The 14325-nt window shown below is 34.3% G+C and overlaps 1 protein-coding gene across 1 annotated transcript in view; it reads left to right on the top strand.

Moving 5' to 3' along the window:
• The first annotated feature begins 2184 nt into the window (after window positions 1-2184).
• Window positions 2185-14325, top strand: part of LOC150090009 (katanin p80 WD40 repeat-containing subunit B1-like) — a 331620-nt gene continuing 319479 nt past the window's right edge. The window contains exon 1 of the mRNA XM_090368931.1: window positions 2185-2556. Within this exon, the coding sequence (XP_090225057.1) occupies window positions 2523-2556 (34 nt within the window). The 5' untranslated portion in view covers window positions 2185-2522. The remainder of the gene's footprint in view (window positions 2557-14325) is intronic.

The following is a 14325-nucleotide window of genomic DNA, read 5'->3' as shown; positions in this document are numbered from 1 at the left end:
AATTTAAGAAATATTAAATTAATTGTTCAATCAATTATTTAATTAACACTAAAAATAATTCATAATTGAAATAGTAGGGATATCATATTTCATAGTTTTTTTTTATAAAGTGAAGAATCGGTTCTATATTATTCTGGATTTCCCTGAGGAGAACTCCAACAATTTTACGTAGTTACGCTCGCGGTCAAACGACCTGATCGTTGGGTCATAGCTTTAAATTGTTGAATCGAATCTAAAAATGTGGAAAAAATTCTAATGACGCCTTTTTTTTGAAACCGCGAAGGAATGGCATTGGATAATTTTTCTTCTTCGAATTTGTTTGGCTTCCAAGAAATGCGATCCGAATTACCGACATCTCTTTCAACGTTTCTAATAACCACAGAGCAATAAGTAATAAGAGTAATAAGTAATAATTATTTCTAATAACCACAGAGCAATAAGTAATAATTATTTCTAATAACCACAGTGTAATAATATCTTAGTATAGTCAGTCCTCGTATAGCCTCTGGAACCTTTCCTAAGTGGCCTGTTATGCATTTTCAGCATCATACGTGGCACGTGGCAAGAAAAAGTTAGCCACCCCAGCTCTAGAACAGCAACTTCCTCAATACAGTCTGTCCTCGTATAGCACGATAGTTGTATTCCTAGAAACTCTCGTGCAATGCAAAATCGTGCAATATAAACAACAGGCCGTATGGGAAAAATAGGGTTAGGTGCCGACCACCCAAGATTGAACACACATTTGTAACCAAAACATTACCAAACACAATAAATAATCGTAATAAAATACGTAAGTATTTTATTACGTTTATTACGTATTTTTTTATTACGTAAAGGTCGTAATAAAATGTTGCTAATAGTTTTGCTTCTATCGTAAGCAAACTTGTTTTTTGTTTGATTTTATATCCAAACAGATGACAGCCGTTCCATCTCTTCCAATTCTTTGTGTCTTAATCTAATGGATTAAATTACACTTTTAGTTGTTCCCGCTATGAAAGTTGTTTTTATTTTCTCCGCATTCTTTGTAATTCTCGGCGTTGCCTCATTTAGGTCTGTAGCACGTGCAATATCACGTGGTCTTTCATTTCGCTCAAAGCTCAAAACAAATGAAAATTTTAAAAATTTGGCGGGTCAAGTGCTAAAAATAGCGGATTTTGAGTATGCGGCTAGCGGGAAATATTATTAAGAGTTGGCAACACTGCCTGGTTGAATATGGAATTAGACATCGACCATGTAACTCTTGTCTGACTTCGAGCTATCACTCTGTGTTATTTACCTAATGGGAAACTGAAACATTCCTTGCTGACCAAGACAAGTAAAATATAATCCATACTGCTATTTTATTGACAATGCAGCAGCCTTGGACACTAGAATCGGGCCAAGGAAGTGCGGAGGCCCTATTTAGGGTAGTTTTGCAGCACGGTCGCCCTGTTATACGGGTGCCATATTTTATTATCATTATTAAAAATATGTATGCAATTTGTCATGTTTTTCAAACAGCTCGCTTGACAAAGGATTATATTGCAATAGACATATTAAACACGTATGTCTGTACATACATTTCTAGTCTTCTTGCACAAATGAGCATTTAGTTTATAATGTGCATAGTTTAACTTTTCCTGCTTTTCTCTACAAATTCCTTGGTCTTTGCTACACCACATTTAATTGTACGCGTAGAATAAGTACATGAATTTGGCACCTAATTACTCAAAAGGTGTGGAAACTCAGCGCCAAATAATGTGAAAAAAAAAAAAAAAAAAAAACAGGCGTGCGGTTCGATCGGGCTACATCGGGTTAAGGGTGGTTTGTATCTAAGTAGCCATTACTGAACACCCCCCCACCCACCCATACTTCATAGCTGGCTGCCATCTTTTGCCCTGTCGCTGATACTCAGTTGCCTAGCCATTGTTACCTACAACAAAAGTTTAGCAGATATAATTTTAAAAGAATTTGATATCATCTTGATAAATGATGCCAAATTCTCCAAATAACATATATTGAATAAATATCCTACTACAACATTTTAAAAATAAGTTCGAATTTCTGATCATCCTGTGTATTTATTTTCTTTATTTTCCATTTTTATATTAAAGGTGGCGTTAGTTACTGTTTGAACATGCACTAGAACGCTTAAACTTCACACGAGCATTTAACTTCGTTGCGCTCGCGTTCATGTGATTCTTGTTTGGTGATGGTAGAATGTGGAAATGTAGGGAACAAACGGGATGATAAAGGTGTAACTCTCCTTGTTTTTCGAGGAGGAGTAAAACAAATGTGTCGTATCAGTGTTTGCCTTATCTTTGTGTGTTTCATATGTTACTTGCATACTTATTTGATACGGGTATATACATAAAGGTAGCGATGCGATAATAGTTGTAGTGTGTACAAAGGTGTACTAATTTATTTGTTTTGATTGCTGGCTTTCTTTCTGATACAACTGTGAACAGTTGGGTGGGATAACTCATCTGACTTCATACCATCGTCGCGTACTTCTAAATTTTACCTGTTAACTTCTGAGGGACATGGCAGCACCTACGAAGAGAGCATGGAAAATTCGTAAGTTCAAAATTTTATTCTTTATGTAATTTGAAACAAAATGTTGAGTATCACTGTTGGCAGAACCGGTGACTTTGTTACAAAGCCGACAGTTCGCTGGATTCCTTAATTTTATATTTAAAATTTTATGGTAATTAAGTATTAATTAGTTTTTAAGGTTACGTGGAGATTTAAGGCAGGCCAAGGCATACCTTATACTTATGCGAAAATATTTGCTTTCACCTGTTGTAAGATTGTACTGGCTTCATTAGTAATGAACATTGGTTTTCAATTACTTTTGAATAGATTGTCATGAAACGTGCACCTGAATCAAGTACACAAACAATTGCGTTTAATCGAGAGTCATTTAAATGATGATGATATACTGAATTCTTTCATCTATGTGATTATAATTAATTGAACAGTTTTGAGAATCCACAGAGAAAAATGTTTTAATAGTGGACAAGAAAAGCTTTGGATATTCGTTAACTCGTATCTAATCCCAGTGCACTTATCGAAGAGCACTGGGATTTTAACCAAAACTCCATTTTTTTTTTTTTTTTTTTTTTGTTAATTAATTTCAGATTAAAGAATTACAGTTTTTATTATGATTATACTTTGAATTTTGGTGCACTTTTGGACAGATTAATTTTTCGGCATACCTTTAATTATTTTAATCTTTATAGGCCAGTAAAACCTGAAACCAAAGTGTAATATTTGTTTTGTTTATAATCCTTGATATGTGGGTTGATTATTTATTTCCTGATAAACATTAACAGAAATATTATTTATTTTATTATTATTATTTTTTTCATATTAGCATTTTTATTTAAGTTTTTAATATTTAAAACTTTTAAGTTGGGTTTGAATGTAAATTTTTTTCCACCTGAAAGTTTTAAGTATTTGGGCTGACATACTTGAGCATTCTACTACCCATTGTACCCAGTAATTAGGATGCCAGCATTGTATTCCTGCTGGGAATGTATCAGGGTAATACAAAGTATTGCTGTTAAACAATGATATCGTGTTGGATGATATATGCATTAAAAGAAAGTGCACTGTTGTTTTCATAATGAATTTATCAGAGATGTAATAAATTTACCATGATTACTTCATAAATGACATATGTGCCTTGTACCGCTCATTGGTAAGGAATTAGATGCTTGGTTATGGCCTGATAGAAAAACTCTTCCAGAGCATCATACCTGCAAGTTTGTTCAGGCTGTGGTTTCTCTCCAGGTTGATTCAGCATTCTTCATCACAGATAAAAAAAAGCCATCCATTATAGATATAATTTTCAGACTCTGTTTTTTTAATACTTATGTTTCCACATATTGGCCTGTTTTTATCTTGTTGTAATAGTTTGACTAGTAAACTTCATGTGATCATATACTTTATATTCAAGAATATTTGAAATATAATTTTCAGAATTTAAAATCTAAAACTAAATTTTGCAAAATGGGAGAGCTGTATGTGCTTTGTCATCCCTAGCATAAATCACATTTCTGACTAACAATCCATACATTATTACTTAAAATTTATTAGATTTTGTTATTATTTTTTTAAATCAAATTAGTAGGGCAACTATTATTTGCATTTATCTGATAAAGTAGGTGAAATTGTGTCTTACTTGGCCTAGGAAATTACTCAAAAATGAGAGTAGGATTATGACATGGGAGAGAATTTTGCTGGTTCGTTGTGATCATTGTTATCAGTATAAGAATGATATAAACATTGCACTAACCTATATGTTAGTGAATATTTTTATGTAATTGTAGGTGTATAATTAATATAAGCATTTTGTATAAATTATACAAATAATATTATCTAAATAGTACAACATATAGCAATGTGATTGGAATGAGCAACAGCCGTGAAAACAAAATGTTGGAGATTTCAAGAACTATTACAAATAAATATATGGGCTGTGTTAGAGCAACTAAGAGTAAGAACAAATGCATATATACTTGCATGTACACCAATGCTAGGAGTATAGTAAATAAGTTTGATGAATTTGAAGTGCTGGTCAAGACATCAAAAGCAGACACTGTTGAAATTTCATAGACGTGGTGTCACTCTTATATAAGGGATGCAGAATTTGAATATGGGAGTACAATGTACAGAAAGAACAGACAAAATAGGAGGGGTTATGCTCTTAGTTAAGAAGCACATAAAATCTAAGGCAGTGTATCTGGGCGACATGGGTGGCCATTGCAATATTGAATTTGGTGTAACATAAGCACTGGCAAAGCAAAAACGAGAGTAGGGGTGTGTTGTAGGCCTAATAACTGATGAATATGATAAACAGCTGTACAGAGAAATCAAGTCGCCAGTAAATCAGAATGCCTTATAAATGGGGGATTTTAACTTTTCAGATATTGACTGGAACTTATGGGTTGATCACATGCAGACTAGCAAGACTTTTGTGGACTTATTGGTTGACTGTTTTCTGTAGCAACAAGAGGGAGTAATACTCTTGATCTGATAATTATCAGAGAATAAAAGTGCATGGGATGCATATAAATTATCGCACAACACAGAAACCTGTGGTAGATATAAACTAGTCTAATCAAATCACAAAGGAGGCCAGGTAAGCAAAGGCAGATTATGAGAAATCTTTGGCAAAGGATACAAAATAAAATAGCAGAAACTCTTTACTTATGTAAATTCTAGAAGGAAGGGGATGAATTAGATTGGTCCACTTGATACTGATGGTTCAACTGTTAATGATCCTGCTCAGGTTGCTGACAAACTGAATGAGTATTTCATATCTGCATTCACACATGAAGAATTCTTTAGGGAAGGATATGCCAGAAGTTTATCAAGCTGTAACAGGGAGCTAAATGATTTTTTAATAACTGAGAGGAAAATGGAAGAGAAATTGTTGAAGTTAAACATGAGAAAGGCACCTGGGATGGATGAGATCTATCCAGTTATATTAAAGGAGGCAGCAAAGGAAGTAAGCAAACCTTTAGCCATAATTATGAGAGCATCCTTTGATTCAGGGGAAGTCCTTGTGTACTGGAGATATGCAAATGTATCCCCAATTCACAAAGGGGAATCAAAGGATAACTAGTAATTACAGACCTGTTAGTTTAACTTCTATTCCAGAAAAAAATAATGGAGTCACAGGTAAAAGAAGTAACAGAATCATCTAGAAAAGGCTGCAATTATACTTCAGATGCAGCATGGGTTTGTTAAGAGGAAATCTTGTCTGACCAATTTGATTGGATACTAACGTGTGGTCACAAAGGAACTGAATGCAAAAATAAATTTTAATCACATACTTGGATTTCATGACCTGGGTATATCTGCCTGGGACAGAAAGTTAATGATGCTGTAGAACAGTGATCATCTTTTAAGGGTATAAAAGGTTATATTGTTGTTCAAGTCAGTACCATTGATATTAAGAATAGCAAGCTGAGAATTTACTTAAAAGGTAATAGGCATGATTAAAGAACCTTGAAGTCAAAAATTGGATACATATGATTTCTTGCAAACACAAACCAGTTCAAAAGAAGATATATTATAAAATAAAATAAAATTTTTATATGTTAATTAGAATTTACAATCAATTAAAATATGCTGAATAAAGTGTTAAAAGTATATCATAATAAAACTAAACATAAATACGCAGGAGCTTTTGGCTACTGTATGTAGCCTTTATCAACTAAATTAAAATGGGGCTAGCAATAGCTTTATATACTGTGTGTGAACATGGCTTGCTGCTGGTTCTCATGGGAGAAGCAAATATATGGGCTGTGTTAAGGTTACTATGAGCAGAAACAAGTGCACATGTATTTATTTATATGCTAATGCTGCAAATGTATAAAATAAACTTGATGAATTTGAAGCATTGGTCAAGTCATCAAACAGATGTCATGGGGATATCATAAACATGGTGGCACTCTGACATATGGGATGCAAAACTTATAGTGATTGTGTGAAGACATTTATGTATATATTTGCACCTAGAATTTTTCTCACTGTCCTTATAGTTCTTATATGAAGATCATAGGCTGTGCAAAGCCAGTTATGTAAAAAATGTCAGTTATTTCAGATAGGATAGCAGGGAGGGGTTATGCTATTGGTGAAGAAAAACAGAATCTTGCCCAGTATACCCAATTGACATAGGTATCCAATGTAATATTGAGTCAGTATGTTGTTACATCAGCAATGGGAAAACAAAAATGAGAGTAGGGGTATGTTATAACTAAATGATTGTGATGAGTATAATGAACAGTTATATAGACAGAGTGATCCAGTAAATCAGAATATCTTATCATTAAAGATTTTAACTTGCATATTTTGACTGGGGTTGTGCATTGGTTGCTTGCTCAATAGTAGAACATTTCTGGATGACTGCTTCTATACCAGCATATTAGAGAAGCAGTAAGAGATAGCAATACCCTTTGTCTGATTATCAGCAACCACTCATCATGCATTAAGAATCTTCAGATAAAGGGAGTTTTAGTTTGCAGTGATCAGTTATCACAGTATGTTGATGTGGGATTTACTTAAAGATGTAATTACTGTCAAGGGAAGGGATTTTGCTGTCAAAAAGGTGACTACAATGGTTTTTAGGCAGTTTTAAAATTCTTTTCAGTAGTACCAACTGATGTTCTTAACTTTAAATGCCAAATGGGATCAGAGGCAATCTGCGATCATAGACAATATTCAATTTTTTATATCAACTAGGAAATATTATTCAAAATTTGAATCTTAGTGGATGTCAGATGGACTGATGAAATTAGTGGCAGAGAAGAAAATTGCATGTGATATTGATGAAGGCATATTAATAAGTTTATTTGCTAAGTTTGCTGATAATACAAAGGTTAGTAGGGTAATTAATGACAGTAATCAGGGTATGCTTCTACAACAAGACCTGGAAAAATTAGGCAGATGGGCTGAAAAAAGAGACTTTGGTGTGGACTGGTCTGGGTGGCAGTTGCTGTCAAGGCCAACAGAACATTTAGTTCAGCTGATAGTCATAACATAAGTGATTCAGATGAGTCCAGAACTGTTGGGAGGGCGTCTCCGTAGCCAGGTGGGCAGGAGCAGCAGTGCATAGCACCTGCTTCTTGATTAGACCGGAGTTCGACCCCGTGAGCCACCAAATATGGAGGATGCGGAAAGGTCAGGGAATGACCACCGCATATCCCCGGAGCAATATGGCCTTAGTTGCTAATGCTCCTAAAAACCAAATAACAACTGTTGGGAGCTGCTGTGACTAAAACCTGACAATAAATCTGTGATAGCAAATGAAGTTGAACATTAGTAAATATAAGTTTCTTCATTTGAGTTACAAATCTCAGAATAACACACCAGTTGAGTGGTACCGTACGTCAAGGTAGTGGAGAATGAAAAAGATCTAGGGGTAATTGCACAATCCAACATTAAGTTCTCTTTGCAGTATAGATAGGATGCTAGGACAGTACATTCCTGTATATCAATGCTCTACAGTAATTTTGTCAGCAGGGAGGTGATTATCCCATTTTATAAAATGTGGTTGGGACCTCATCTTGAGCATTGCATACAGGTTTAGAAACCTCATTTTAGGATGGATGTGGATCTGTTGGAGCAGGTGTAGAGAAGGGTAACAAGATTAGTCTGGGGTACAAGAGGATACTTTTATCAAGTAAGATGAATTCTGTAAATTGTAGTGCATGTAAACTGGGCACCTGTAAGGAGACCTAATTGAAGTCTTTAAGGAGCTGATTGGAATAAGTCAAATAAATGCTGATGGCATCCTTACGCTTCCTTTTCACAAAAGAAAACATTTAAATTGAAAAGGATGGTTTGCAGATAAATGTGCAGAAATTTGCTTTCAGTTGAAGTTGTAATAAATTTCCACCTGGTGTTGTGAAATGGGTAGTTTGAATATGTTTCAAAGAAGGCTTAAAACACTTAGAAGGGATGCGTAAATGAAGCAGGAAATGTTTTTTCTTCGTGTTTTTTTTTTTTTTTTTTTTGGCTGATGCTATAAGCTTGCTTCATCACATCATTTTGCTACTATTTTCAAATCTTAATTCTAATTTTATATAAAAGCTTTATTATAGCTTTATTATCCTCACTCTACAGAAATTTGTATCCAACTGGTTTGTCTAGTTGTGATTATGAGTCAACAATTCATTTATGCTATTTGACTGTCCTTGTAAAAGGAGGATTGATTATCCTTCTTTTGCATTTTTCCTAGGAAGTTTGGAAAAAATGTCTGTGATTAATCCCCTGAGGCTCACATCTTGTGAGTATGGGCTTTGCACACCTGACCTGGGGTCCTGAGCTGGATATCATCATTCTCTTTCTTGGTGATTCCCTTCTCCTTCTGACACCCCCCCCCCCCCGACCGGTCTAGCCAGGTGGGTAAAGTGCCTGCTTGGCAACCCAAAATGTTGCAGGTTCAAATCCCGCCTCAGGCTTGAATCAGAGTAGAAAATGCAAAAACTTTGGGAGGTGCATCATGGCCACAGAAGCCGATATGCCAACAACTAACAAGAAAACACACACACTCTTTTTTTTTCATATGGTATGGTGTCAGTGACGCAGCTTTACAAGACACTTCTAATAACTGAGTTAGCTGGTGTAGATATTGGGAATAGGGATTTTTCTCCTAGCAATTTTTTTTCATCCTGCAAAACAGGCCAAGTTACCATAGAATATATAATTTATTCATATGATATATTGCATCTTCAGTTTAAGGTGCATTAGTATGAACCCGACATATCTTGATTCCAGTTATTTTCTTCAGTTTGCCTTTTCATTTCTTGGCACGAATTTCACATTTTATATTCATTACCTTTTTTTTTTTCTCCCCAGTTGTTGGCGCATCGACTTCTGTGGCCATATTGCACCTCCCAAAGCTTTTGCATTTTGTACTCTGATCCAAGCCCGAGGTGGGATTTGAACCCACGACCTTTGGGTTTTTCATTACCTTGAGTGACTAGTTTATTAGATAGCTTGTCCCAGAATAACATACACATTCAGACTGATCTATTAGAACAGTACTTCTTTTATCCTCAGGCTCCATGAGATGTCAACAGCATTTTATAAGCATATTGATCCATGTGTTTGCATTGTAACCTGACTTTGCCTCAGATTGGTTAGCATTGAATCTCTGCTGTGAACAGCTCATTCTACCTCAGCCCAGAGATATTAGTGGTATTGAGACCTAGCAACCAAGCAGAGCAGAGATTCACTCAGGAGAGGTGGCTGCTTGGCTTCTATCCCCCAACCCACAAAGAAATTCAGTCAAAAGCAAAAAACTGAGTTTCTAGGTTAACGCAGTGTTTCTGATTCTCGTCCCCTCCCCAAAGAAAAATCCTGTGTGCACCCCTTCAGTGAAATGTGGTGAAGTTACTCTTATGATCCTGGAACCTTCAACATACATGAATGATCCATGTTTTGCAGGCTGTCTCCAGCTACAGGATAGTCCTTTACTAGTTGGGCTTTTTCGATACATTCTAAATGGAGTTTTTTAACATGTCAACTACTGGAAAATCTGGATGGATTGTGAAATTTTTGATGAATCACAAGGATTGCATTTAAAATAAAATACTATATGTGTAATAATAGATAAGTACTTTTTTGTAAACTATATTTATAATTTGGATATGGAAAATTAAGTGATTAAATAAAATATAAGGTTTATATATTTTCTAGTTGAATACAAAAAATTGAAGAAACCAAAATGATTTATTGCTTTGTCTGTAAATGCAACTTCTGAAATGGACTGCAGATTTTTCGTGAAGTTTTATTTTAAAAAAAAGTTTGAGAAATGCTTCTCTAAATCAGTGTTTTTCGACTGACCCTGACAATGGGGAATGGCTTCTAACCCCCAACCCACAAAGCGACTCAGTCAAAAGCAAAAAACTGAGTTTCTAGGTTAAAGCAGTTTCATAAATATTGCCAGCTGTCCTACCTAATGTTCACTTAATGTGATACTTATTTACAATTTGATATAACATATTCTGTACTAAAAACAAATGCTTGTGATGTAATTTGAATTATTTTGTTTCTAGTCATAAAACAAAAGTTTGCTTTTTTTTTTTTTTTTTTGTATTGGATGATTGAGCAAAATAAAGTTTTTATATAGTTTATATATCAAACTTTATAAAAGTTTGATATTCCATCTTGATGGAACATCAAACCCTATACAAACTTTATTTTATTCCCACTTAAAAGTGTTCCCTTACAGCAGTTGAAAACTGTTGCCATAGATACTGTTGTGTGTAAATACCACAGCAGGACATCAGTGTCTGTGATATCAGCATATCTGGTGCTGATTATCATGTGTATATTATATTTTTCACTACTCTTTTAGTATAATTGCATAAGCAAGGACTTACCTCACACACAAAAAAAAATTCATTGGATAATTTTATTTGTATTATTCAGAGATAGATTTATCACTAGCATAAAATTGTGCTTGTTAAGGGCTACCCGATTCAAGGTGGGCTTTAAACTGTTTTACGTATGTACACATACACACACATGGATATGTCAATGTTTTTGAGTCAATGAGAAATCTCTCTCTTTAATATATTGAAAAAAAAAAGTAGCCATTATTTACAAATATTGATTTCGCCTACTTATATTTGATTCACATCATTATGAATTATATAAGTAATTAGTATTAGTTGTGGCAAGAAAGCAAGCTCATATCAGCTAAAAAAAAACAAAAATACAGTGCTTCCCATATCACCTGCCCATCCCACAACACCAGATGGAAGTATGTTCCAACAATCAATTAGCCATTGGCTTAGGATTCGATATTAATGATTGCATAGGAATCAAAAATTGTGCTTGTCCTTTGGGGTCCAGAATGACTGAAACTAATATTATTGAAACTTGTTTTAGATATCATCACCATCTTGGGATATTATTTGTTATGCAATTCAGAATGGCCGTGAAAACTTTATTTGTTGCAATTTTTAATGCCGAGGTAATTTTATTTCAAATTATGCAAAACTGTTTACATTTTATTATTTAAACAGCTTTGCATTTTTCTAAAGAAATAATTTGCATCCTTAAAATATAGAGAAGTTCCATGGTATTTTTCCTTCCTGACATGCTGTTACAGTAATTCATCTTACATTGGCAACCTCTGGGCACAAAAGAGGCTGCCCTTAAGAATATGGGTCACTCTTTTAAGAGGACTGAATTTTTTCTTCCAGGAAGTAGAAATACATTTAATTATGTAATGCTAGTGTGTTTGACCTAGTAAAACATTTTTTATGTAATGAGCACTTTGCATTGAAGTGGTTTGTTTTTAATTGTTTAGGTGCATCGTGCTAATTGCATTTATTCCTGTGTAATACTGGCAAATGTTACGCAGGAATAAAAAGAATGAAACTTGTTTAAAAAAAAAATTTTCTTTAAGGGATTTGCAAAATTATATATGGTGAAAAATTATAGGCATGAAGGATACCTTAAATTTTTGATCCCATTGTATTGTATATTATTTTTAACCATGCAGAAGTTTCCTGTATAATATAATGCCCTTGTTTTTGAGTCTCCTAATATTTTGCCATTTTCATAAACTTCTCACTGTTATTTGTTCCTTAGCTACACAAAAGTTTGCTTATTCTCTTTCTCTTGCTGTCATTTCATATGATTATATTTTTTTCTCTTTCTCTTGCCTGCATTTTCATGAGATGTTTATTCAAATGTTGAGTGTTTTTGCTCTTTACTAAGAAAGAGCAAGAACATTAACTGGGAAAGTGTTGAAATCCATCTTTGCATTCCAAGGTATGTTATGTGTACCAAGAGCTTAAAATCTGCAAATTGGAGTGCAAGATACAGTTTGTATTAATTTCTTTCATCTGTGAGTGTTAATTTTTTGCAGTGGTTATTTTACTAATAAGTTTCATAATTGGCCATTTTTCTAAGTGTTGAATTAAAATAAAAAATTTCTTTAATTGGATATCATTAAAAATAGACACAACCCTCTTCATATGCTGTAATGTCCGAATAGTTAGGCATGTCACCATTTATATTGAACATATGTCAAAAAAATTAAAATTTCTGTCTGAAGATAAGAACATAACATTAAATTTCTAGAAAAAGTAAGTAAGAATAAATTGAAAAGGCTTTGGTTTTATGGTTTACCTAACCTATTCCTATGTAATCCATTTTTGTTGTTTATAAATTTCTTTGATACTATTGTCTAATAGTGTCTTTCATAATGGTAGCTCTGTTTTGTACATTTTTTGGAAGTTTGCTGTGTCTGAGTATCAGTTTAGTATCTGTGTACTATGTTGCAGTCTGGACCTTCTCTTATGGTATAGCCATTTTCTCTACTGCTTGATTACTGTTTGATAGCACCCAATTGGGAAGAAATGTAAACATATATAACACTTTGTGTTTATCATTCAAATACAATTAAATATTACTTGTATGTTCTCACATTATTAACAAATAAAATTGTTATCTCTTTGGAAAATGCCATTCATCAACAACACCTGTTGGGGTTGAGGTAATGAAAGTACAATTTTTGACGTCAGTTGCTAGTGTTTTAGTGTGAATATTTGTGTGAGCTTTTTTTTTTTTAGGTCCATATATGTTTTAATTTTTTGTGACCTTTAATAGACAAATAAACAGTATCTCTCAAAAATTAAATGATATACCATATCCATATGATATATGTTTTTGTATTTAGACTCAAGCGTTTAGGGCATAAGCCTCAAGCTATGAAGGAGTCTAGACTATGTATAAATATAGTGCAAATGCATCAAGAATACATAGCTATATCTGAATAAATCAGAATATTAATAAAATGGCATCGTTTTAAGTTATATCTCATATTGTGAATACCTTCACAATGAGTTGCCATGATATTGCACTACTTCGAATAAGTAACGCTTCACCTAAGGAGAAGACTAATGTTACTTATTCTCAGATGGATACCACCACCCAGACGGCACCGTTTCAGGGCTATTTGGCCCTTCTTCGGTGGGTGGGTGGGTAGGTACCCGAGTGATGCAATGATGGCAAAACAGTTATGAAGTATAACTCCACAATATGAGAGATGCCTGATGGTGTATCATGTATTTAGACTCAAGCGTTTAGGGCATAAGCCTCATTTATTAGTCTAGACTATGTATAAATATATGTATAAATATAGTGCAAATGCATCAGGAATACATAGCTGTATCTGAATAAATCAGATTATTAATAAAACGGCATCGTTTTAAGTTATATCTCATATTGTGAATACCTTCACAACGAGTTGCCATGATATTGCACTACTTCGAATAAGTAACGCTTCACCTAAGGAGAAGACTAATGTTACTTATTCTCAGATGGATACCACCACCCAGACGGCACCGTTTCAGGGCTATTTGGCCCTTCTTCGGTGGGTGGGTAGGTACCCGAGTGATGCAATGATGGCAACTCGTTGTGAAGGTATTCACAATATGAGATATAACTTAAAACGATGCCGTTTTATTAATAATCTGATTTATTCAGATACAGCTATGTATTCCTGATGCATTTGCACTATATTTATACATAGTCTAGACTCCTTCATAGCTTGAGGCTTATGCCCTAAACGCTTGAGTCTAAATACATGATACACCATCAGGCATCTCTCATATTGTGGAGTTATACTTCATAACTGTTTTGCCATCATTGCATCACTCGGGTACCTACCCACCCACCGAAGAAGGGCCAAATAGCCCTGAAACGGTGCCGTCTGGGTGGTGGTATCCATCTGAGAATAAGTAACATTAGTCTTCTCCTTAGGTGAAGCGTTACTTATTCGAAGTAGTGCAATATCATGGCAACTCGTTG

This window comes from Mastigoproctus giganteus, chromosome 2, assembly GCF_048544385.1.
Source record: "Mastigoproctus giganteus isolate SK-2022 chromosome 2, ASM4854438v1, whole genome shotgun sequence".
Taxonomy (NCBI): Eukaryota; Metazoa; Arthropoda; class Arachnida; order Uropygi; family Thelyphonidae; genus Mastigoproctus; species Mastigoproctus giganteus.
The sequence above is the reverse complement of the archived record's forward strand: the minus strand, read 5'-3'. Positions and strand labels throughout refer to the sequence as shown.